General features: G+C 38.9%; 1 protein-coding gene across 7 annotated transcripts in view; it reads left to right on the forward strand.

The window, feature by feature from the left end:
* ANKIB1 (ankyrin repeat and IBR domain containing 1) overlaps positions 1-27,670 on the forward strand; it is a 157,497-nt gene that overhangs the window by 60,419 nt on the left and 69,408 nt on the right. For 5 of the 7 annotated variants that reach the window (XM_070787152.1, XM_070787149.1, XM_070787148.1 and 2 more), the window contains exons 3-4: positions 12,806-13,106; positions 24,784-24,966. In XM_070787152.1, the coding sequence (XP_070643253.1) occupies positions 12,806-13,106; positions 24,784-24,966 (484 nt within the window). The remainder of the gene's footprint in view (positions 1-12,805; positions 13,107-24,783; positions 24,967-27,670) is intronic. The other 2 variants (XM_070787153.1, XM_070787154.1) reach the window with 1 other exon arrangement.

Consider the following 27,670-nt stretch of genomic DNA (forward strand, 5'->3'; position numbering starts at 1 on the left):
CCAATGAGTCTTAAAGTGCGTTCTGAGGACTTGTAGAGGTAAAGTAGATCAAAACTATTTTTAGTATTTAAATCAATACTAATTTTGAGATGTTATTTGCCTTTTTCACTGTGTTGACATTTGTGATGTTAGTGCAGAAAATGGAGGATAAAACTGCCAACGCTTTTGGGTGAATCAAGGCAGTGGCACCGAACCTTAAGTAATTACTGTATTCCTCACTGCCGGCCACTTGCTGTTTTAAAAAAAAAAAGCCAATTTTACTTAAAATCTCCTCGATGAAGCAGTAGAATTACTAATGTTAATTAATCTCCGTCCTTGAGTACACATCTTTTTATTAGTCTGTAAATGAGAAAAATGCACAAAGTCCTTCTGCTCTTGTCTGCTGATAGCTTTGAGGAATAACACTTGTACTGTGGTTTGAGGTGTGAGTTGAAATGTTGATGCTTATTTTTTCATGAAAACATTTGAGCTTGCCAGTGAGTATTGGAATTTTGAAAACTTATATTTACTGCCTTAAGCTTGACAGCTTCACAGTACTTAGGGACTTACTAAATAAGATTGGCAGTGATATAAATTAACATGAGTTTTTAAAATACTCTATAATGAAATGTGACAGAATCTAGAAGATCTGTATAACTTAGTGAATTAGTATTTTTCAAGGTAAGTATATGATTTTTTGCAGTTATGCATGGGTAAAAGATTTGTTCAAAATATAAGGTAAACCAGTAGATTTTTAAACATTGCAAAAGTTCATTGATAAGATTTCAGATTTTACATTGCAGGTAATCTAAGAAATGACCACTTGTTGAGTTTTTGGTATCAAATATGAATAGTCACACTTATCTAAAAAGGCTATTTTAAAACATTTCTCTCTTTTCTAATTATATAAGGCTGGATTTTCTTCATATGCATCAACCCAAACGAAACATATCATAACTGATTTAATACTATGAGAATCTGTTTTCTGTTAGCCAAATGTTAAAAAAGATTTGTAAACATGTAAAACAATGCCTTTGTGTTCACTTAATTTTTTTAAAAATATAGTTATTTTTGATTTTAGGATATTAGGAATGTCAAATATATAATGAGTTTATTTTTAATGGATAAATTTATTTTAATTTTTAATATGATGAATATCTCTCACATAAACAAAGGCTCTTAGAGATCTTTTTTAAAAATTTTTATTGGAGTATAGTTGATTTACAATGTGTTAGTTTCCGCTTTACAGCAGAGTGAATCAGTTATTCATATACATGTATCCAGTCTTTTTTACATTCTTTTCCTATAAAAGTCATTATAGAGTCTTCAGTAGAGTTCTCTGTGTTATAAAATCAGTCATTATTATAGTTATCTATTTTACATATAGTAGTGTGTAAAATACTACACACTAAAATACTTTATCAGTCAGTTCAGTTCAGTTCAGTAGCTTAGTTTGCGACCCCATGAAGTGCAGCACGCCAGGCCTCCCTGTCCGTCACCAACTCCCAGAGTTCACCCAGACTCACGTCCATCGAGTCAGTGATGCCATCCAGCCATCTCATCCTCTTTTGTCCCCTTCTCCTCCTGCCCCCAACCCCCCCAGCATCAGAGTCTTTTCCAGTGAGTCAACTCTTCGCATGAGGTGGCCAAAGTACTGGAGTTTCAGCTTTAGCATCATTCCTTCCAAAGAAATCCCAAGGCTAATAATCTTTAGGATGAACTGGTTGGATCTCCTTGCAGTCCAAGGGACTCTCAAGAGTCTTCTCCAACACCACAGTTCAAAAGCATCAATTCTTCGGCACTCAGCTTTCTTCACAGTCCAACTCTCACATCCATACATGACCACTGGAAAAACCATAGCCTTGACTAGATGGACCTTTGTTGGCAAAGTAATGTCTCTGCTTTTGAATATGCTATCTAGGTTGGTCATAACTTTTCTTCCAAGGAGCAAGCGTCTTTTAATTTCATGGCTGCAGTCACCATCTGCAGGGATTTTGGAGCCCCCCCAAAATACAGTCTAACACTGTTTCCCCATCTGTTTCCCCTGAAGTGATGGGACCAGATGCCATGATCTTCGTTTTCTGACTCTTGAGATTTACGCCAACTTTTTCACTCTCCACTTTCACTTTCATCAAGAGGCTTTTTAGTTCTTCTCCACTTTCTGCCATAAGGGTGGTGTCGTCTGCATATCTGAGCTTATTGATATTTCTCCCAGCAGTCTTGATTCCAGCTTGTGCTTCTTCCAGCCCAGCATTTCTCCTGATGTACTCTGCATTTAAGTTAAATAAGCAGGGTGACAATATACAGCCTTGATGTACTCCTTTTCCTATTTGGAACCAGTCTGTTTTTCCATGTTCAGTTCTAACTGTTGCTTCCTGACCTGCATACAGATTTCTCAAGAGGTAGGTCAGGTGGTCTGGTATTCCCATCTCTTTCAGAATTTTCCACAGTTTGTGGTGAGCCACACAGTCAAAGGCTTTGGCATAGTCAATAAAGCAGAAATAGGTGTTTTTCTGGAACTCTCTTGCTTTTTTGATGATCCAGCGGATGTTGGCAATTTGATCTCTGGTTCCTCTGCCTTTTTTAAAACCAGCTTGAACATCTGGAAGTTCACGGTTCACGTATTGCTGAAGCCTGGCTACATAGTAGTGTGTAAAATAATACGGAGACGGCAATGGCAACCCACTCCAGTACTCGTGCCTGGAAAATCCCATGGATGGAGGAGCCTGGTTGGCTGCAGTCCATGGGGGGTATCGAAGAGTGGGACACGACTGAGTGACTTCACTTTCATTTTTCACTTTCATGCATTGGAGAAGGAAATGGCAGCCCACTCCAGTGTTCTTGCCTGGAGAGTCCCAGGGATGGGGGATCCTGGTGGGCTGCCATCTATGGGGTCACACAGAGTCGGACACAACTGAAGCGACTTAGCAACAGCAGCAGCAGCAGTGTGTATATATCAATCCCAGTTTCTCAACACGAATCTTCAGTAATTTTTAAATTTGTAAAAGTTATAACAGTCTACTACCAGAAAGTTTAAAAATTGATGATTTGATCAATATTATTGGTTTCTCTAAGAAGGGATGTATTTGTCTCCAGCTTCTGCTTATCATTCTGTTGATGAGTGTTTAAAGACCTGAAGAAAAGGTGACTATATATTCTCTTTAAAATTACTGTTTTTATGATTTGGCCATATGCTTTATACTTATAGTTTTACTCTATATTTTCAATTTCAGTCTTAAGTGTTTGTTTTTTCTTTTTTCTTAATTGTTTGGAGGTCAGTGATTGATAATTTTGTTATTAAAGCCTTTAACATCCTGTCTTAGAATCAGAAATTACTTTATTGCTCTCGTTTCCTAAGATTAGACAACTCTAATTTCTTTAATCTGTGTATCTTTTTTCAAAATTTATTGAGGGCAGAGAAAAACACAAATCATATTATTATTTTAATTGTTTGGTCAATTTTGTAATTAAATAACTCTTAACATTCTGTCACTTAACACTTAAAAAGCACGAGAGTTCCAGAAAAACATCTATTTCTGCTTTATTGACTATGCCAAAGCCTTTGACTGTGTGGATCACCACAAACTGTGGAAAATTCTGAAAGAGATGGGAATACCAGACCACCTGACCTGCCTCTTGAGAAATCTGTATGCAGGTCAGGAAGCAACAGTTAGAACTGAACATGGAACAACAGACTGGTTCCAAATAGGGAAAGGAGTACATCAAGGCTGTATATTGTCACCCTGCTTATTTAACTTATCTGCAGAGTACATCATGAGAAACCCTGGGCTGGAGGAAGCACAAGCTGGAATCAAGATTGCCGGGAGAAATATCAATAACCTCAGGTATACAGATGACACCACCCTTATGCCAGAGAGTGAAGAAGAACTAAAGAGCCTCTTGGTAAAAGTGAAAGAGGAGAGTGAAAAAGGTGGTTTAAAGCTCAGCATTCAGAAAACTAAGATCATGGCATCCGGTCCCATCACTTCATGGCAAATAAATGGGGAAATAGTGGAAACAGTGGCTGACTTTATTTTTGGGGGCTCCAAAATCACTGCAGATGGTGACTGCAGCCATGAAATTAAAAGACACTTACTCCTTGGAAGAAAAGTTATGACCAACCTGCTGCTTCTGCTGCTGCTAAGTCGCTTCAGTCTGTCCAACTCTGTGAGACACCGTACACGGCAGTCCACCAGGCTCTGCCATCCCTGGGCTTCTCCAGGCAAGAACACTGGAGTGGGTTGCCATCTCCCTCTCCAGTGCATCAAAGTGAAAAGTGAAAGTGAAGTTGCTCAGTGTGTTCGACACTCAGCGACCCCATGGACCGCAGCCTACCAGACTCCTCCATCCATGGTATTTTCCAGGCAAGAGTACTGGAGTGGGTTGCCATTGCCTTCTCCATGACCAACCTAGACAGCATATTAAAAAGCAGAAACATTACTTTGCCAACAAAGGTCTGTCTAGTCAAGGCTATGGTTTTTGTAGTGGTCATGTATGAATGTGAGAGTTGGACTATAAAGAAAGCTGAGTGCTGAAGAATTGATGCTTTTGAACTGTGGCGTTGGAGAAGACTCTTGAGAGTCCCTTGGACTGCAAGGAGACCCAACCAGTTCATCCTAAAGGAAATCAGTTCTGAATATTCATTGGAAGGACTGATGCTAAAGCTGAAACTCCAATACTTTGGCCTCCTGATGAAGAACTGACTCATTGGAAGATTAAAGATTGAAGGCGGAAGGAGAAAGAGACGACAGAGGATGATGTGGTTGGATGGCATCACTGACTCAATGGACGTGAGTTTAAGTAAACTCCGGGAGTTGGTGATGGATAGGGAGGCCTGGAGTGCTGCAGTCATGGGGTCACAAAGAGTCGGACACGACTGCGCAACTGAACTGAACTAACACTGTGTCATGAATTCAATAGAATAAGGATAAATAGCACACATCAGCATTAAGTGAAATACCAACTCTGTTTTAACTGTTTATGTTTTAGATAGCTTCAAATGTTTCACTGTGTTTAACTTTTCTAAACTGGTAACAAGTTGATGGCCATTATTTTCTCATGCTGCCTCATGTAATCTGGCATACCTGCCTGCTAGCTTCGGTATAGACTCTGACTAAGCTTGGCTAGATTCCTAACACATGACATATACGGGTGGACAAAGAAGTATACCTAGCCAAGAACAATATACTTTAGTAGCCATAAAGTAAATTGCAATAAGGCCTTGATTTAGTCCCCATTTCGTTTAGCTTTATGGTACCTGCAACAGCAGGCACAGCTTTCCCCTCTTCTTAGACATAATCATATGGTAAAAGAAGGGCGGTTTGCAGTTTAGGAGCTAGTTTGCATCTGTATCTCTCTGAACCTAAATGCTATGTATTTACATCATACCATATCACAGTGCTTCTTTCCTGGGAAACTGAATCCATATTCATAAATAGTTACTATTTGATGTAGCAAAAGCACTGTTTAGACTTTGGAGTCCACATGTTCTAGTTTGGATAAGCATGTATAAAATGGGAAATTAGAGTGCTTATTCCTTAGATTTTATAGGATAACTTCTTGTGCTTCCTAGAATATGAAAGGGGCCTGTCTTTTGGTATAAATGAAATATAAAATCTTTATTAGAGCATGTGTTTGTCAGAGCATATGTTAATATCAAGCTTTGAGAATTAAAATAGAGTTTCCAGTTTGGGGGGGTTTTTTTTGATTCTTGTATTTCAGGAGTTATTAAATTCTTATAAATGGATTGAAATTCAGTTCTCTCCTAACCTCCGTTGCTGTGTACACACTGTAAGGGCAGGTATTTAATCTGTTTTCTTAACAATATACCTAACCTCTATAATACAATTACAGCTACTCAAAAATAATGTTGCATGAAAGGTAAGATGTAAAGGGAACTGAAAGTATATGTATATCTTAGTAACTACTGGAATAATAGTGTTATGACAAGAAATTGAGGCTGTAACAAAGAAGATGGTTATTTTGAGGGGAGCTCAACTGAATGTGAGATAATGATAGAAAGTGCAAGAAAAAATGGGGCTTAGACTCTTTGTGACCCCCATGGACTGTACAGTCCATGTAATTCTCCAGGCCAGAGTACTGGAGTGAGTAGCCTTTCCCTTCTCCAGGGGATCTTCGCAACACAGGGATCAAACCCAGGTCTCCTGCATTGCAGGCAGATTCTTTTACCAGCTGAGCCACCAGGGAAACCCATAAAAATTTAGAATATGGCCTCAAGGTCAGGATAGTAGTCAGGGTGATAGAGCATTAAGAATTATCACTGAAATAATAGTAGAAGCCCTTTGAGAAAAACTATGATTCTGCTGCCACTGTCTGTCATTTGGGTTCCAATAAAAGTTTACAGTTTACAATGTGTATTCATAGAAACCACTGAAAGATAAGTGACTTTAAGAATGGATGTGCTCTCTGGAAGGAAGGAAGACGTCCAGAGAAGAAAACAGACTCAGAAAGTGAGTTTGCTTCCATTAAGGAGATAGGACACACACAGAAGAACTGTACAAAAAAGGTCTCATGACCCAGATAATCACGATGGTGTGATCACTGACCTAGAGCCAGACATCCTGGAATGTGAAGTCAAGTGGGCCTTAGAAAACATCACTATGAACAAAGCTAGTAGAGGTGATGGAATTCCAGTTGAGCTATTCCAAATCCTGGAAGATGATGCTGTGCAAGTGCTGCACTCAATATGCCAGCAAATTTGGAAAACTCAGCAGTGGCCACAGGACTGGAAAAGGTCAGTTTTCATTCCAATCCCAAAGAAAGGCAATGCCAAAGAATGCTCCAACTACCGCACAATTGCACTCATCTCACACGCTAGTAAAGTAATGCTCAAAATTCTCCAAGCCAGGCTTCAGCAGTATATGAACCGTGAACTTCCTGATGTTCAAGCTGGTTTTAGAAAAGGCAGAGGAACCAGAGATCAAATTGCCAACATCCGCTGGATCATCAAAAAAGCAAGAGAGTTCCAGAAAAACATCTGTATCTGCTTTATTGACTATGCCAAAGCCTTTGACTGTGTGGATCACAATAAACTGTGGAAAATTCTGAAAGAGATGGGAATACCAGACCACCTGATCTGCCTCTTGAGAAATTTATATGCAGGTCAGGAAGCAACAGTTAGAACTGGACACGGAGCAACAGACTAGTTCCAAATAGGAAAAGGAGTACGTCAAGGCTGTATATTGTCACTCTGCTTATTTAACTTCTATGAAGAGTACATCATGAGAAATGCTGGACTGGAAGAAACACAAGCTGGAATCAAGATTGCTGGGAGAAATATCAATAAGCTCAGATATGCAGATAACACCACCCTTATGGCAGAAAGTGAAGAGGAACTAAAAAGCCTCTTGATGAAAGTGAAAGTGGAGAGTGAAAAAGTTGGCTTAAAGCTCAACATTCAGAACACGAAGATCATGGCATCTGGTCCCATCACTTCATGGCAAATACATGGGGAAACAGTGGAAACAGTGTCAGACTTTATTTTTCTGGGCTCCAAAATCACTGCAGATGGTGATGGTGACTGCAGCCATGAAATTAAAAGATGCTTACTCCTTGGAAGGAAAGTTATGACCGACCTAGATAGCATATTGAAAAGCAGAGACATTACTTTGCCAACAAAGGTTCGTCTAGTCAAGGCTATGGTTTTTCCAGTGGTCATGTATGGATGTGAGAGTTGGACTGTGAAGAAGGCTGAGCGCCAAGGAATTGATGCTTTTGAGCTGTGGTGTTGGAGAAGACTCTTGAGAGTCCCTTGGACTGCAAGGAGATCCACCCAGTCCATTCTGAAGGAGATCAGCCCTGGGATTTCTTTGGAAGGGATGATGCTAAAGCTGAAACTCCAGTACTTTGGCCACCTCATGCGAAGAGTTGACTCAGTGGAAAAGACTCTGATGCTGGGAGGGATTGGGGGCAAGAGGAGAAGGGGCCGACAGAGGATGAGATGGCTGGATGGCATCACTGACTTGATGAGTCTCAGTGAACTCCGGGAGTTGGTGATGGACAGGGAGGCCCGGCGTGCTGTGATTCATGGGGTCACAAAGAGTCGGACACGACTGAGTGACTGATCTGATCTGATCTGAAGGAGATAGGAAAGTAGAGCCATCATCATAGGTAAAAGAGAGTTTGTTCTGAAAAAAATGAAGAGACCTCTTAAAACGATGGGTAGTTATGGAAACCGAGGTAATAAGGAGATAAGGATATAAATGAATTATTGGCAGTTTAAGGTTAAAACAAGAATTGAGGATAAGAACTTAACTCTTAGGAAATTCCTGATGATGTGAACGAGTGCAGTTTTAGTACAGTGATCAGAATAGGGTCATATTGAAGTGGAGAGTAAATGTAGATTTATAGGTTGCAGTTATAATTTGACTGTTTCACAATGAACACTGAAAGAATCTAGACAAACAAATGACTTTCGATGGGTTATTAAGGTCAAATGAAAGGAATTTTTTTTCCAGGTTAATGTTTTCCTTACCCTTCCTTCCTGCCAGTTATCTCCTATCCTGGTCCAAGAATTAACCTTGTATGTAAGTAGTAAAATACACTTCATAATTACTGGCATAGTTACAAGAGGGGCCTATCTAAAACTTACATGTCAATTACAAATTTGTAATTCCATTTACTCATTCATGTAACTTAAAGAAGACTACTTTTGAATTTAAGCATATAATATAAAAGTAATAATGTAAATCAATAAAATTAGAATATCCAACTTGACAGTTTTAGTACAGAATGTTTATGCAGGTATAGTACTGTAATAAATTTGAGAATCTTTCCTGAATAAATAATTAAGCTCTTTTAATATTTTAACTTCAGAATAATAAGCTTGCTTTGGTTTGCTGAATCAGAGTCTGGCAGATTGGGTATAAGAATGTTTGCAAAATTATCACATTATCTCGTCCCTCTATTGGGGAGGATGTAGGATTGTTTAATGAGAGAGTCTGTCTCCATATTAGCTGACGTCCTTCCAACTTGTATTAAATTCCATGGTGATGAGAACTTGAGGCCTCCTGAACAAAAGAGAAAATACGTGATATATTGGAAATAGGGATAGGAAAAGCTGAATCTATGTTGCTGTACAGAATCATATGGAATCTGAATTAATTTTAAGTTAAATTTTTAAGGAAATGAAATCTCTTTTATTGTTAATAATGGCTCTTGGAAGAGATTTTAATCTTGAACACGTTTTTAGAGTAGTGTTTAAAATTTTGGTTATTCACTGTAATTCAGCCATTATAAATACAGAGAATATTATTGAAAATTTTATCATCAGTTGTTGACTTAGGAAAAATATATTTTTCCTTTTTTTTTAAATTATGAAGCAGCATTATGGTTATATAAATAAACTACTCACATTCCTGCCTCCCTTAAACAACTGTTAGAATCATTCCATGTCCCTTCTGATTTTCACTATAAATATTCTTATATAGACTTGTTAATGACTTTATAATTTCCAATGTACAAAAATACTGTGATTTGTATTTCCCAGTTTTCCTATAACCAGACATTTAAGTGATAAATTTCAGGAGTAGGTTTACTTGGTCAAAGAATAGAAGCCATATATTAGTTGGTTTTATGTATATAATATGTATATTAGCTGTATGTTTATATTGGTTACATACGTAGTATATTTTATATATTAGCTATTTTGTGCAAGATCACACACCTAGAAAGTGACAGGACTGAGACTATAGCCGGGCAGTCTGTACTGGTCAGTAGATACTGGGTTCTTGACCAGTCTGCTGTGTTACTGGCTTGAGAGATCTAGAATTCTGTCTTAATGTATTCCCAATGCCACATCACTAATCTTCATCATAAAAGTAATACACAAAGTAGTTCATCTATCAAAATTATAGCAAGAGTCTCCTCTGTGTTTGACACTATATTGGGGATTCAAGAAAGAACAGGATATAGATCTTGCCTTAAAAGGCTATAAACCAAGTGGGAGAAAGGAACAGATATGTAAGAAAGTAACTGTGATGCGATGTAATGAATTATATAATTAGGATGTTACAGGAAGACAAAGAAGGGAATGATCAATGCAGCTGGAGGAGGGAACTTAGTGTAAAGAGGCTTCTAAGTAGGGTTGGGTTTGTTTAGATGGCTAGGTCAGATCCTTGGAAACCAGATAGAGTAAGCAATAAAGAGCATACCCATGTACTGAGGGAGTCAGAAGGCCATGAAGGCTCTGTAGGACTTTAGAGAAAATGGGGCTTTCTGAGCAAATTTTATTAGAACTTGGGACCTGAGCTTCAGAGACAAGCTTTGAAAGTTAAACTTGGACTGAGTAGAGATTGAGAACTCCAGGAGATACTGGAGATACTTGCTTCTCAGGAGGTACTTGTTTAACATTTGCCTGGGGGATTAGGAGTAGATGAGACCTGAAACCATTCCTACATTCCCTGAATTGTAAGACTCAGAGATGATAGTCTTTATCTCTTGCCGAGAAACATATTTCACATTGCAGAGCATAAGAACCCAAGGTCTTCCCTAGAACAGTGTTCATACTCAGGGATAGGTTCCCCCTCCACACACACAACCCCCCACCCATCCCCACCCCCCCACCAACTCCTCTTCACACCTTCCCTGGTCTCCAGAGGGAAGATCTACTGCACAAGCTTCCCAGAGTCTTATATTTAGGGCTCATTCCTATTGTTGCTATAACAGATTACCACAAACTTGGTGACTAAAAACAACACAAATGTATTATCTTAAACCTCTGGAGATCAGAAATCTGAAATGGTTCCACTGGATTAAACTCAAAGTGTTGGCAGAGTTATATCCCTTCTGCATGCTCTTGGGTAGAATCCCTTACCTTACCTTTTCCAGTTTCTAAAAGCTGCCTGCACTTCTTGGCTTGTGGCCCCTTCCACCATTTTTAAAGACAGTAGCATAGCATCTTCCAATATGTCTCTGATTCTGACCCTCCTGTCATGCTCTTCTAAGGATTCCTGATTACATTGGGCCCACCTGGATACTAGGATACTTTCCCAATGTCAAGAACCTTAACTTAATCATATCTGTGAAGTCTCTTTTACTGTATAAGGTAACATATTCACAGGTCCCGGGGATTAAGACATAGACCTCTTTGGGGTGGAGATACTGGTCTGCCTGTCACATTGCCCTGCAGTGCAGACCCCAGTACATGTACTATGTGATGTCTGATCTGGCTCAGATTGCATTACCCCAGTGGTAGGAGTTAGGGTATGTGGGACTAGTTATTATTTCATTTGTTCCTGCTTCAGAGACTTCATGTTTTACTTTCAAGATGGCTCAAATGAATGTGGACCCTAGAAGCCTAATAGGCTAGTTTTGAAAGGCTGTATTGCTGAACTGTCTAGAATCTTATAAAAGCAGGAGATACCCAGAGTTGTTCTAAAAATTGGAAACCACCGTAAAACATCTTACTCGGCCTTTTTCCTCGTAAGAGTTTTCTAGCTTGGCTCATTCATTCAAGTTGAAGAGCTCATCCTAGTTCCTTCCTAGTCAGGGTTTTGTCTTTGTTTTTTCTTGTTCTAAGCTAAAACTAACCTAAAAACAATCCAGATATAACTAGGATTTAGCTTTTGACTCTTCTGCTCCCTTCTCATTGCTATTCTGCCCTTAGACATAGGAACGCAAGTGATACCAGCCCTCCATAGTAAATTGACTCATCTTTGGATATGGGACTGTATGCCCATTTCATAGTATACTTGTGTTTTTTAGTACAGGCTGACTGAATTATACTAGGTTTTATCCAGCTCATTTCCTGTTATGGCCACTGAACTGGCTCAAATGTTAATCCACTGAGCCTAGCCCAAAAGATGTAGTGGATGCTAGACACAGCTCTCAGATCTGGATCTGGCAGAAGTTAAGGCAGCTCACCTATTATCATCAGTAAGGTCTACCACCTTGAAATTAGATCGTGCTCTTCCAGAACTCAGCTAGCTTATTGCCTTAAGAAGGTATTACATTGTATAAATATATGCCTTGTTCTTTCAAAGGCTGGGGAAAACTCAACTAAATTTTTCCTAGATTTAACATTTACTTCCAGACTTACGCATTGCTTGCTTCTCCTATATGGTCAGCATCCTTCTTAAGTAAAAATGTACTCAAGAGAAATAAAATATGGCAGAGCAATAACAAAAAAATAAATCGCTGGGATATGTTTAATAATGTACCTAAGACGTTTATGTTAATTGACAAACTAGTCCATTATGTGGCCCTTTGGTTCCTTTCTTTCTTCCTCCTTTTCCTTTTCTCTGTCATTTTCCTTTTCCTTACCTTTCTTTTTTCTTCTTATGCCTTTTTCTCTTTTATTAGCAAACACTGTAATGATAGTCAACTTTGAATCAAGTTTTTTTATAATTGTAAGAATTAGTGGGGCTTCTCTGGTGGCTCAGTGGTAAAGAATCCACCTCCTAATGGAGAAGACACAGGTTTGATCCCTGGTCTGGGAAGATCCCACATGCCACAGAACAGCTAAGCCCGTGTGCCACAGCTGCTGAGCCCATACTCTAGAGTGTGGGAGCTGCAACTCCTGAGCCCATGTGCCGCAACTCCTGAAGCCCTCGCGCAGGAGAAGCCCCTGCAGTGAAAAGCCTGTGCACCGCTATTAGAGAGGAGCCCTTACTCTCCGCGACTAGAGAAAAGCCCACACAGCAACGAAGACCCAGCACAACCAAAAAAAAAATTAGTCATTCAGCCTATTGTGAAACAGTGCCTCAGTAGAAACTGGATTAGCAGCTTAGAAGTAGAGCTTTAAATGTATCTCCTGTGTATTATTTCCAGGTAGGAAAAACCTGATTTTCATTCTTTACCATTTTAGGACCTTTCTTTTTGGTAGAGATGGAAATCCAAATAAACGGAATGTGCACAATGAAACATCTATGCATTTGTTGTGTATGGGACCTCAAATTATGATCTCAGAAGGAGCCCTTCATCCTCGCTTAGCACGCCCTGCGGAAGATGATTTTAGAAGAGCGGATTGTCTACAGATGATTTTAAGATGGAAAGGAGCAAAACTTGACCAAGGCGAATATGAGAGAGCAGCTATTGACGCTGTTGATAACAAAAAGAACACACCCCTGCACTATGCTGCTGCCTCAGGGATGAAAACCTGCGTAGAGGTAAACCTTGGTGTGCCCGTTTGTTTGTTTTAGCAATCTGCATGGTAAAATCTGTGTCTCAGTAATGTGTGATAATCAATATTTGTTTTACTTCGTTAATTTGACTAGTCATTTCTGTCTCTTGTGGTTCTAAAAGAATTGGGAGCCTTTGTTTTAGGAAAACAAACCCACAAACATTCATCCTTGGAAATGAAATGAAATCAGAAGCAATTTAAAATTGACTGACATCCCTGAACATAGCAGTCATCATACAAACACTATCTTATTGAGAGTAATGCTTTTGGTATCAAAAGTTTCGCTTGTCGCTGATTTTAGACACCAATTTATAGAATGTATACATATGGCAAATCTTGACAAGTGGGACCTTAACCTATATTATCTAGAAGTGATCAGTTCCCTAAGCTATGAGCTTCGCAGGTGGCTGAGCAGTAAAAGAATCCGCCTGCAATGAAGGAGACCTGGGTTTGATCCCTGGGCAGGAAGATCCCCCTGGAGAAGAAAAGGGCAACCCACTCTGGTATTCTTGTCTGGGAAATCCCATGGACAAAAGAGGCTATAGTCTGGGGTTGCAGAGTTGGACACGACTTATTGACTAAATAAGAATCAGCAGGGATAAATATTAATGAATATATATATTGGGGCTTTAAAAAATTTTATATATTAAAATGTGCTGGTTTTTTTCTGTAATTTGCACTAAAGTACCTGAGTACTTTGTATTTGAATTTTTCCATCTATGGTTTTCATATATATATGTATATCTAACAATAGGCTTAGATAAAATCAGCCGTATAGTATAGGATCTTAACTAAGCTAAGAAATCATTATTCTTTATACTGTCCTTGCTGCTATACAGCTGTATTCTCTCAGCTGTATACATGTCAATCCATACATAACTCTTAGACATTCTTTTGCATAAATGTATTTAAGTTTCAGTGTAGCATTATAAATTGAATCAGAGTATCCATTTACCAGATATGTAGGTCTTGATTAGAAAAGTAGTTTTCCAGATTAAATATATGTTAATAAGATTAAAATATGCATCTTAAAATTTAGTATTTCCTTAATATTATTCATGTGTGTAAACTTATACTTCTAAATTGATAAATATACAAAAAACATGAAGGTTCTCCATTTTCTTACTCATGTTAAAAGGTTATGGCCATTTATATGACTTCTTTAGCGTATCTGAAATGTCAGTTGTTCTCAACTTCTGGAAGCCTTCTGATCTTACCTTGTATTTTTTGCTCTTGTTTGTGATACTTACTGATCTTTTAGAATATTAGTCATTTCAGCTCTTGGGATTGTGTCACCTTTGCCCACTACTTAGCTAGTGACAGTCATTTAGTTGGTTGGTTTAGTCACTAAGTCATGTCCAACTCTTGCGGCCCCAAGGGTTATAGCCCGCCAGGCTCCTCTGCCCATGGGATTCTCCAGGCAAGAACACTGGAATGGGTTGCCATTTCCTTCTCCAGGGGATCTTCCAAACCCAGGAATCGAACCAGGGTCTCCTGCATTGCAGGCAGATTCTTTACCAACTGAGCTATGAGGGAAGTCCAGTGACGGTCATTAACTTAAAACTAATCTTAAACTTTACTTTCTAACATTGATTCTCAGTGTGGTAGAAGGATGTCCTAGGATTTAGCATGGAATGAGGCTATTGACAGAATTCCTGAGGCTTTTAATCAAGTTTTTTTATATATTGTTCTATGCCCACCTCTTATGAACGAATCACTGCTGTAGTGACTCGTTGTTGACAGGACTGCATCAGCATTGTATTAATAATTTTCAAGTGAGCTAGAGTAGAAAATAGCTTATTCTTGATAATAATAATATTGCTTTTAAATTGCTGTTTTATATCTTGCTTCCAAAAATTCTCTATACGCATTGCTTTAGTAGTTGTTGATTTTGAAGTAAGTTTACAGTGATGGGCTTATTAAATTGTTTTCAAAAGGTGAATGTGGTATTTTTGCCAACACATTTATGTGTTTGTATATCACTTTTTATTCAGTGAAGAAAATTAATGCCAGATTTATTCTGACTGACAAGTCTGATGATTTGCTTGGTGTGAATGTGTATGTTTTACTGTTTGATCTTTCAGTATATGATGTTACGCAAGCCACACCATTTAATAACTATTTTCATTTTTCTGTATTCAGAAGACCTCTTTGACTTAATGTAAAATCTGTAAATAGAACCCTGTAAATACCTTCATTGCATTTAATCTAGTTGTCGTCAACAGATTTTAGCATGTCATTTTACCCATATAAAGCTATTTTAAATCTGTTTTATATACTTGACTGTATATTTACCCAGCCTCAGGTCTTGAGTGACTTTTGATAATGTTAACTGTTAACTAAACACAAAGAGTTTCACAAGAAAGTGTACATTAACTAATTCCCAGAGGCCTTATTGTGTTTTCTAGTTCTAGTACATAAAACAAACACACTGACATATATAATCTACTCTGTAACTGTCCTTTAAGAGTATTAGTCCTTAAGTGTCTTTGTGTAAGGTCTTCTAGTATTCATAGTGCTCATTGATACCAAGCATGATATAATGGGCTTGGGTTGAGTGAAAGAGTGTTACCAGATGTTGATTAACTTTTTCATTAAGCTATCGTAGTATGGTGTAAAGAGCACTGGTGTCTAGCCCTGATCCTCACAGTGGTTATCTGTAGACCTCCAGTCACTCAGCTTCTTTGAGATTATCAAAGAAGAGGAAACCATCCAGCCATCCAAGAGGTAACTATCATAGTTACCTCAAAAGAACCCTTTAGCACTAATTTTTCTGTTAATCCGTGATTGTAGCAAAATAGATCCCATTTTTAATGTCTGGCCTTTAAGGTTAAATTGATTATTTTATTCCACGGTTAAGGCCAAACTATTTTTTTTTAACTCTTAAGGATTTATTTATAAATGTCTATGGAAATATGTCTTTTCTAGCTATTGAAGATGTTTTTTTCTGTGTTTATTTAAGGACAGAGTTGATAAAGTCGACATTGGGCAATTTTGTATGTGCATTTAAACACACAGATTCTTGTGGTTCATTATTTTGAACCATTTAAATGAAATGTTTACAACTTCTCCTTCTCTCTGTGATAATGATGTTCTGTAGTAAGCTAAAGGGGCACACACATGTACATACACAGAACATAACATAAAAACCTCTTAATCACAGAGTTCTTTTAGACACTTGCATATGTGAAGGCATCAGTGGCTAAATATAAGCTATAAATATAGATACACTGATATATATATATATACACACACATATACACACACGCACACACATATAAATGGAGAGCTCACCCTGAAGTTTCTCACACTATATTACTGCCTCGCTGATTTCCTCATATGAACATTCCAACAGTCTCTCAAAGTCAGTGTTTCCAAAACTATACTCAAGCTTCTCTATCCACAGCTCCTCTTCTGTTCTGCCTTGTTCCTATTAATGATGCTACCGTTACCACCATATCTACTCTTGATACTTGGATTTATCTTGGCAATGTTTTTGTTTTGTTTTGTTTTGTTGTGTCAAACTCATGCCACTAATTTGCAGAATACAGCTCTTCCTTGCCTATTTTGGCCAGCCCCTTCTTTTATCTCTACGGGGCACCTTCTAACAACAGATGCTTGTATCAAATCCTAGTTTTCCTTAAGTAGGAAAATTTGAAGTTTGACAAATTAATCATTCAGATTATTTATGAGATAAAAGTAACACAAAGAAGAGTAGACTGCAGTTGTTTGAAAATTAGAAATGCTTATATGTTGAACATTTATTAATGCAAATTAAAGTCCCTTTAATTCTAATTTTTTCATATTTCAAAGAGTCATTCCAAGGGTAAGCAAACATTTTTCTGTGAAAACCCAGATAGTGTATATTTAATTAAAAATTTTTTTTTATAATTTCATTTGTTTTTGGCTTTGCTAGGGCTTCATTTCCACGTGAGTTATTTCTATAGTTGAGGCGAGCCAGGGTTACTCTTCATTATGGTGCATGGGCTTCTTGGGCGGGGCACAGGCTGTAGATGCACGTTCAGTAGCTGGGGCACGCAGGCTCAGTGGTTGCGGTATGCAGGCTCTAGGGCACACAGGCTCAATGGTTGCAGCACGCAGGCTCAGAAGTTGTGGTGTGTGGGCTCTAGGGCACACAGGCTCAGCAGTTGCAGTGTGGGCTCTGGGGCACACAGTCTTCAGTAGGTGCGGCACGCAGGCTCAGTACTTGTAATGTCCATCTCATCCTCTGTCAACCCTCTTCTCCTCCTGCCTTCAGTCTTTCCCAGCATCAGGGTCTTTTCCAGTGACTTGGCTCTTCGCATCAGGTGGCCAAAGTATTGGAGCTTCAGCATCAGTCCGCACACCGCTGGAGAAGACTCTTGAGAGTTCCCTGAACAGCAAGGAATATTCAGGGTTGATCTCCTTGCTGTCCAGGGAACTCTCAAGAGTCTTCTCCAACACCACAGTTTGAAAGCCTCAATTCTTTGGCACTCTGCCTTTATGGTCCAGCTCTCACAACTGTACGTGGCTGCTGGACAGACCATAGTCTTGACTCTATGGATCTTTGTCGGCAAAGTGAGGTCTTTGCTTTTTAACACACTGGGTTTGTCATAGCTTTCCTGCCAAGAAGCAGTTGTCTTCTAATTTCATGGCTGCAGTGATTTTAGAGCCCAGGAAGAGGAAATTATCACTACTTCCACCTTTTCCCTTTCTATTTGCCATGAAGTAATGGGGCTGGATGCCATAATCTTAGTTTTTTTAATACTGAGTCTTAAACTGGTTTTTCACTCTCCTCCTTCACCCTCATCAAGAGGTTCCTTAGTTCCTCTTCGCTTTCTGCCATTAGAGCGGTATCATCCTCATATCTGAGGTTGTTGATATTTCTCCCGGCAGTTTTGATTTCAGCTTAAAACTCATCCAGCCTGACATTTCTCATAATGTGCTCTGTGTGTAAGTTAAATAGACAAGGTGACAATAAACAGCCTTGTCATACTCCTTTCTCAATCCTGAACCAGTCAGTTGTTTCATACAAGGTTCTAAGTATTGCTTCTTGGCCAGCATAGGTCTGTTGCTGCTGCTAAGTCACTTCAGTCGTGTCCGACCCTGTGCGACCCCATAGACGGCAGCCCACCAGGCTCCACCGTCCCTAGGGGTCTCCAGGCAAGAACACTGGAGTGGGTTGCCATTTCCTTCCCCAATGCATGAAAGTGAAAAGTGAAAGTGAAGTCGCTCAGTCGTGTCCAACTCTTAGCAACCCCATGGACTGCAGCCTACCAGGCTCCTCCATCCATGGGATAGGTCTGTTAGCAAGGCCTAATTTGTGATTTTTCTCCCCTTGGCCGACTTCCCTAGAGCAAGCCCAGTCATTAGGCCTCATTTATATTGGTGCTTCACCTGTCATAGTGATTCAAGAAATGGTTGATGTGACAGAAGTGGCTGTTGTGTTTAATAGTGCTTCAACTCTTTGTGGAAAGCGTTTTTTAAAATGAGTATTATCTTTAGATATTTCCTATGCACCTTTGTCCTACTTGCTTATTCAAAGCTTTAAGTGTTGCTGCTTATTGTCAGATCAAATAAAGGTCACTAGGAAACCAAAGCTGGTAAGTCCCACTTCCCCTTTGTAGCCACAGGGCCTGTATGACACTCAGCAGCCGTCAGAGCATTTCACACTTCATTGAAAAGCCATAAAAATCATTCACAAGTTATACTGAAAAGTTTTAGTTAATTACAATTGTGTTTTTAGCACCTGGGGTTTTAAAACTATAAAAAAGAATAAGGAAATTGTGGCCCCAACTTAGCAACTGGAAGTAACTGTGCCTGTCTGGGCCTCGGTTTTCTAATTTTTAATCAAGATAGTTATGATTTCATTATTGCATTCAAAATATTGTTATAGGCACTGAAGGGAAGGAAAGATCATTTTAATTTTCCTAAGCCCAGAAAATATTTTGGATAGTAGTAATATTTGAGTGGATAAGACTTCAGTTTAAGTATTTGGAGGAGGCTACTCAAAATGTGGTCCTCAGACCTGTAGCATCAGTAACTCTTGTTGTAAATACAAATTCTTGTGCTTGCCAGACCTCCAGATACCAAATAGGAATCTCTGGGGTAGACTCCAGGAATGCGTTAAGCAGGTTTCACTGGTTATTCGTTTGCATGTTGCAGTTTGAGAAGGACTGTTCTACGTCTCAAACATATGCAAATTGAAGTATTTTGGAGAGGCTTGATAAGACAGATGATTTAAAATGAAGATAGAAGCCATAATAAGTAGAAAATCCTAAGTGCTAATTTGAAATTTATTTATAGAAAATTTAGCCATTTAATTTTTTTGATTCGTGCTATTTGAAAGCAAATATAAAAAAAAAAAAAAGCAAATATAGTAAGATTAACCTAATGGTTGTAATGTAGAATAGATTTTATTTGAAAGGGGGTACTGATAAAGGAGTGGTTCTTAAAGTCTTGCTACCCAGACACTATTCCTCAGACTGGCTTTGGCATCAGTTTGGGTATTGTTGGGAATGCAGCATCTCCGGCCTCATCTCAGATCACCTGAGTCTGAATCTGTAGTTTAACAGGAATGCTGAAGTCATCCATATTCACATTAAAGTTTGAGAAGCCTTAGCTTAGAGCAGTAATTTGTGGGACCTACAATGGAATAATCTGTAAAATGTGGATATACTTAGTCTCCATTCCAGATCACCCTAATATAACTATCAGACTACCCAAGTGATTCTTAAACAATTTGGAAACCTTTGTGTTGGAACAGTGGTTTTAACCATGTCTGCACACAAAATCCCATTCTGTAGACCATATCTCAAACCAATAAAATTGGATTTCTGAGCGTGGGGCCCCTGTAATAAAACTTCTCCAGATGATTCCAGTGTACAGCCAAGGTTGAAAACCAAAATATTAGAAGATAGTGATAGGAGTTGGAATATTATTGCACTGATTCTGCTGTGAACTGATAAAGAGCCTGGATATGTGCGGTGGTATTAGAAATGGAAAGCATGAGACAAATGCATTTTGGTGACTTGGTCAGTTTATACAAGAAAGTAAGAGAAAGGTTAAAGATGATGAAGACTTTAAAATGTTGATATTAACAATGGTGAGCTATCTTTGGATAATATAATTTTCTTACTTTGATTTTTCTGCATTTTGTGTAACAATCTGCTATCATATCTATAATTAGAGTAGAACAAATTAACTTTATTTTTAAGTAAACTGAGCATGATTTTGAACCTGGTTCACTTTGAAGCCTGGTAGCAATTGACAGACATCAAAAAAGTGAGTTCAGGTGTTGTATGTGAAGTGTACTTCAACAGTATAAAGAAAAAAATTAAAAGTGAGATGAGGTGAAGGAATTGGTTAGAAGGAAAGGCGAATATCTTGAATTGTCATTTAGAAGAAGATTGAAGTCTTAGATTATCCACATGAAATGGTATTCAGGCTGTTAAAAATTAAAACTAACTGGGGGTAATGAATATAGATTTAGAATCAAATGTTATCTCCATAGAGTTGATAACTAAAAGCAAGATAAGGTATAGATGACAAATCCAAGGACAGGACTTTAGATTATAGATAAAATTACAGAATTAAAGTCACAGCATCAACTTGGAGAATATCTGTGTTTAAAGGGAATGAGAACAAGAAGTGGCCTACAACAAAAAAACAAAAAAGCAGAGAAGAGAACCAAAATAATCCAGCATCGAGGATACCAAGAGAAGAATTTCAAGGAGAGGAGGCAGGCAGTCATTTGCCATGCTTCAGAAAGGGCAAGGAATTAGAATACTGAGAAAGGCGGCTGGCTTTGAGAGGTATTAATGACTTTCAGGAATAATATTAGAGTGAAGTGGTCAGGGTAGAAGTTAGATTGCTGGGAGAAATTGAGTAATTTGCTGAGGAAATGTAGAGACAATGAGTGTCAGTCACTAATTTCAGAAATGTGGCTGAGAAAGTATTAAGGAAGTCATTAGAGGACTAACAGAATTAAGATAGGGGACTCCTCTGCCAGGAGCCAGTAGAGTCAGAGACTAAAGGGACTGGGAGTAATGGAGTGCTCAGGGTCATAGAGGAAACAGATTAGGAAATGGGAATTTTACAACTAGAACAGACTCTTATTTTTCTTTTTACACTTTTTCTCAAAATAATGTAAGCCTCATTTTACAAATGGACCTGTGTAAACTGAGGCTTACAGAAGTTAAACGATTTATGCAGAGTCACCAGGCATTTAGATGAAGGATCAAAGGGGTGGAAAGGGATTTGTCATCAACTGGGGGCTGTCCTTCCCCTCTTCCTGTGGGATTATGAATAGAAAGGAAGACAACGTCGATAAACAGATGTCCTGAGACGGTGATGATTGGATGTTTCTTTTAAGGTAGAAAATTGTATATACCACCAAGTATGTGAGATAGGCTAAATATATATATATATATTTTTTTTTTTTTAATAAAATATTCAGTTCTCCTTGCTTGAGAGTGAAGAAAATGATACTTGAATCCTTTGGTTGAAGCATTTAAAAACTGCCTCTTCCCAACCAGGTGTAACTCCCTATTATGCAAAAGCAAAACATCTGACTTTATGCAGGAAATGGTGGCTCAGACGTTAAGGAGTCCACCCGCGATGTGGGAGACCCAGGTTTGATCTCTTGTGTTGAGAAGATCCCCTGGAGAAGAGAATGGAAACCTACTCACTCCAGTATTCTTGCCTGGAAAATTCCATGGACAGAAGGAGCCTGGTGGGCTACAGACCATGGGGTTGCAAAGGTCAGATACGACTGAGCGACTAACTCATGTAGCAGAAGTTTAACATGTCTTGACATCTTGTGTTTACTGGTGTTTCTACCTTAGGCCCCAAAGGTCAGTATGCTGAAACACTTTTTTAAAAAATTCCTCCTCCAGTGTCAGGCAGTACTGCTGTTAGCTAGCTGGCTTCTCTGCCCAAAGTAGCATGTACATTGATTTCCTTGCCAAGACAAATGGACACGTGCTGCAAATATGAACCTTCCCTCCCATCACCCAAGACGGGTATCTCTCCAGCAATGAGATACAGGTTTTGGGGACCCCTCACCTCACTCCCAGCAGACTCATTTTGGGACTGCTTTTGAAGACAGATCACCAGTCAATGTAAGAAATCTCAAGTTCTGAAAATTGTCAAAAGTGACTCTCAACAATGACTTCTCGCACATTCCCTCTCCATACACTCTTTTTTTTTTTTAAACCCCATGGAATGCAGACTGGAAGGTTCCTCTCACCAATATTTTGGAATGGCACAGCCTCTTAAATTTTGTTGTCTTTGCTTTTGCTAAGGACTGGGATAATTAAGTTAAATATGATTTATCTTGTTTGCTAATATTTGGAATGTCTTCTGTGGTAGTATCTATTTTGGATGTAAATCAAATCATGGCTTTGAAAACTATCCCAGTGTGCTTTTTAGAAATCATTTCCTACTGCTCTGAATAAAGAAGCAGAGAACAAAGTCAGCTCTTAGTTCTGTAGCTGCTGCTGCTGCTAAGTCACTTCAGTTGTGTTCAACGCTGTGCAACCCCATAGACGGCAGCCCACCAGGCTCCCCCGTCCGTGGGATTCTCCAGGCAAGAACACTGGAGTGGGTTGCCATTTCCTTCTCCAGTGCATAAAAGTGAAAAGTGAAAGTGAAGTCGCTCAGTCATGTCCGACTCTTAGCGACGCCATGGACTGCAGCCCACCAGGCTCCTCCATCCATGGGATTCTCCAGGCAAGTTCTGTAGCAGTCAGAAGCAAATTGTTTTGTGTTGGATAACCTGTGAAGCTGAAAGGCTGAAAACAGTAGTAGATCCTGCAGTTGGTATGGTAAGTCTGTGGGCTTATTAATTCCCAGTATTAAATAGAGTAGGCAATATAAATATACCAGTCTCCATACCACTTAGGCCAGAGTGTAGGGTCATTGCTTGTCAGACTTTCATGTGCATAAGAATCTCCTTGAGATTAAAATCTGATTCTGATATAGAGGTCTGGAGTGGGAGGGGCTTGGGTGGTAACACTGAGATTCAGCATTTCTAACAAACCCCCAGTGATATCACTGGTCCCCAGACCACACTTAGACTGAAGGGCTCCAGATGATAACAGTGACTGCTGAGACTTATGCTTCACATATTTTTTTTTTTTCTTTAAAGGGCCAGATGTAATGTGTAACCATTTTAACCTTTGTGACCACAAGTCTGTGTTTCATATTCTTCTTGATTTGTTTGCTTGTTTTTACAACTTAAAAAATGTTGTAAACCATCTTAACTCTGAGGAATACCTTTGGCCTAGAGCAGGAAGCCAGAGTCATGTCCACTGGGCTTGTCAGTGGCTTCCAGGCCTGGCATTGGTGTAGGTCCCTTATTTTGTCAGGGCCTCTTGGGATAACTGTAGAGGAACCCTGAGAATTGCAGAAGCAATAAAGGAATTTTACAGGAAGATCTGTGTTTGTTGGAAGGAGAGGAGATAAAATTTGGAAGAAAATGAAAAGAAACTACCATTTTGATTAACTCCCTTAAACAATGAAAATCTCTAAAAAGTATTCACGTTTAGATCATAAATGAGATCTGGCCAGAACTTTACAGTATGCCCAGGATACGTGTGACTTCTTTAATGTTTGCGATCAACCTGTTCTTTGTGTCAGTACAGTGTCATTAACAACTCAGTCAAACTTGTGTCTGAAACCCAGTTCTGCTGCTTATTAGTGGGTAATTTTGGTCAAGTTATTTAACTCTTCTGAAACATCACAGTGTCCCTACACTTGGGGTTGTTAACATTAAATAAGAATATGTATTAGAGGTCTCAGCATAGTGCTTGGCACTCAGAAAACAATAGGTGGTGTCTGTTACTGTGTTATGTGGTGGTGAGTGAATACTGTAAAAGAATTTGCTCCGTGACTAATTGTTAGGCTGTCCTTCAGGGGTGTCCTAGATTATGGCCCTCGTGGTATTCATGTCCTTCCCAGTGTCTGCAGATGTAATGGGGAACCTTGAACCTACAGCCCTTAGTAACAGTGTATTAAGCTTCTACAAAATCCGCAGAAACCTCGGTAGTAAACACACTGTTACTCTTTTATGCATTTTTACAAGTGGGATTTCTTTGGGTGAAATCCTTCCTTTAAATATCAAGAGATTTGATGGAGTATCTTCTTACCTTGGCTGTGAGTAGCTATTCCCATTGCTTATTTTGAGTAATACTGGAAACAGTTTTGCTTCAGTGATTTGCTAAACCTAATTTCATTTCAGTGTTTAACTGGATAATGAATGACACAAATGAAAATTTTTGTCTGCCTTGCCAGGACATCAGGTGTTAGTCGTTATGTCCTTCTTGTTTGAGAAAGATTTGTAGAAATGTATAAAATTTAAAGCATTGAATAGCTATAAAATTATTCATTTTTAAGTAAAACTTTGGATTGGACAGAATGTTTAAGAATTTCTTTATAAAATTTAAGAAACAGGTTTGTTGTTTTTAACCAAAGGAAGTCATCTTAACAGCAATTAACAGTAATTTGCTTATCTTAAAATCAGAAGCCGCTGGTATCTAACTTTTACTGTCACTTCATATTATTACATATTATTGATTTTTTGTCATGCTTATTTTACTATATTAAAAAGTTTTAATATGTAGCATGGAATAACTTGTCATTTAAATCTATAGCTGCAATTTTTTTGAAAAAATCTTTTTTAGCTTTTAGTAAAACATGGAGGAGACCTGTTTGCTGAGAATGAGAATAAAGATACTCCTTGTGATTGTGCTGAAAAGCAGCACCACAAAGATTTGGCCCTAAATCTAGAATCTCAAATGGTATTCTCACGAGATCCTGAAGCTGAAGAAATAGAAGCTGAATATGCTGCTTTAGATAAACGAGAGGTAAGTTTTTTTTAATGAAAGAAATTATGCAAATATTGTACTAAATTTTTTTTTCTTCTTTAAAACCCAGTTTGTGTGGTCGTCTTTGCAGTATGCTATACATTCTGTCACCTGTATAGCCATAAGTATAAAAATACATCTGAAAAAGTCATAAGTGTGAAAAGGATCTAGAAAACCTGTCCTTTGACTTATGTGTGTTTGTGTGTGTGTGAAAGTCACTCAGTCATGTCTGACTCTTTGTGACCCCATGGACTATACAGTCCATGGAATTCTCCAGGCCAGAATACTGGAGTGGGTAGCCTATCCCTTCTCCAGGGGATCTTCCTGACTAGGAATCAAACTGGAGTCTCCTGCATTGCAGGCGGATTCTTTACCAACTTAGCTATGAGGGCAGCCCCATATATATGTTTAATTGTATAGAGCGATGCTGACTCCACGACTCCAGTCCTCCTGTTCCTCAGTCTCTGCCTGTCTGGATTGCTCTTCTCAACAAACATGCTTGGATAACGCCCATCTTAAAATACAAAACAACTTCTCCATTAACCACTCTTCCTGTCCCTGTCCCCCTTCAGTTGTAGCCCCATATCCCTGATCTTCATATGAGAAAAACAAAATTTAAGAGTTGTCTGTACATTCTGACTTCCTCACCTTCCCTTCACTCTCCAGCCCTCTGCAGTGTAACTTTCTCCCCTTCTACTCTGATGGAACTGCACTGACATGGACATTAAGAGTCACCATCTTGCCAAACCCTTTTCTCTCCTCCTCTTACCTGATGCTTTTCTCTCCTCCTCTTACCTGAATTCCTCAGCACCACTTGACACAATTAACCGCTCCCTTCTTAGTGAGACACTTCTTCCCTGGGTTGCAGGGACTTTGCTCCCTGGGTTTCCTTTAAGTCTTCCTAGTATCGGTAAACATTACCTCCACCCACGCAAGCATAAATGTAGCAACATTTTCAGTTCATCACATCCAAACAATCTGGGAGTTCTGTCAATTTACCTCCAAAAATATAACCCAAATCCATTTACTTCTCTTGTTCTCTGCTCCTGCCTCCCTCAGTCGTCCTTTCCACCTTCACTTTTCATCTGAACTGCTTATAGTAGTTCCCTAACTGGTCTCCTGATTCTGTTTTAGTCCCCTTAGAATCCATTTTGTGCACAGTAGCCAGAGTGACATTATTAAACATAAATTAGATCATATCACTTAACCGTTTAGTGATTTTCATTGCACTTAGAATAAAATCCAAACTGTTTGCTCAGATATAAGAACTTACATGGTCTTGCCACTATTTGCCTTTTCAGCCTTATCTCAAATGATTTTTCCTGGCACGCTATAGTACTTAGACTACACTAAGGCTTTTTGCACTTCTATTCCTTATGTCTGAAATCATCTCCCAAGTTTTCTCTTGACTATATCAGATGTTCAAAGAGGCAGTCTTAGACCATTCTTCTGAAGTAGGCCCCTCGCCTTCTGTTACTCTTTATCACAATATCCTATTTATTTTTATCACATGCTGTAATTATTTTGTTTATATATTTGTTTACTTGTTTATTGCTTTTCTCTTTTATTAGATTGTCAACTCTGTTAGTGCCAGAATCATAACTTTCTTATTCAGCAGAATATTTTCCATGACTGAAAGCACTGCTTGTACAGTGGACATCCATAAATAATACTTAAATAAATAAGTTATTGTAATACACAATAAATTTTTTCCTCTAAAAGTGATTGATTTCTCAATGTTTATTCAGTGCTAATTTGGTTCTTATTGACTATGCCAAGGCCTTTGACTGTGTGGATTACAATAAACTGGGGAAAATTCTGAAAGAGAAGGGAATACTAGAGCACCTGAACCTGCCTCTTGAGAAACCTGTATGCAGGTCAGGAAGCAGTAGTTAGAACTGAAACAGCAGACTGGTTCCAAATAGGAAAAGGAGTACATCAAGGCTGTATATTGTCACCCTGCTTATTTAACTTACACGCAGAGTACATCATGAGAAATGCTGGGCTGGAGGAAGCACAAGCTGGAATCAAGATTGCCGGGAGAAATATCAATAACCTCGGATCTGCAGATGACACCACCCTTATGGCAGAAAGTGAAGAGGAACTAAAAAGCCTCTTGATGAAAGTGAAAGAGGAGAGTGAAAAAGTTGGCTTAAAGCTCAACATTCAGAAAACGAAGATCATGGCATCTGGTCCCATCACTTCATGGCAAATACATGGGGAAATAGTGGAAACAGTGTCAGACTTTATTTTTGGGGGCTCCAAAATCACTACACATGGTGACTGCAGCCATGAAATTAAAAGACGCTTACTCCTTGGAAGGAAAGTTATGACCAACCTAGATAGCATATTAAAAAGCAGAGAGATTGCCAACAAAGGTCCATCTAGTCAAGGCTATGGTTTTTCCAGTGGTCATGTACGGATGTGAGAGTTGGACTGTGAAGAAAGCTGAGTGCCGAAGAATTGATGCTTTTGAACTGTGGTGTTGGAGAAGACTCTTGAGAGTCCCTTGGACTGCAAGGAGATCCAACCGTCCATTCTAAAGATCAGTCCTGAGTGTTCATTGGAAGGACTGATGCTAAAGCTGAAACTCCAATACTTTGGCCACCTCATGCGAAGAGTTGACTCATTGGAAAAGCCTTTGATGCTGGGAGGGATTGGGGGCAGGAGGAGAAGGGGATGACAAGAAGATGAGATGGTTGGA

Source organism: Bos indicus, chromosome 4, assembly GCF_029378745.1.
Source record: "Bos indicus isolate NIAB-ARS_2022 breed Sahiwal x Tharparkar chromosome 4, NIAB-ARS_B.indTharparkar_mat_pri_1.0, whole genome shotgun sequence".
Taxonomy (NCBI): Eukaryota; Metazoa; Chordata; class Mammalia; order Artiodactyla; family Bovidae; genus Bos; species Bos indicus.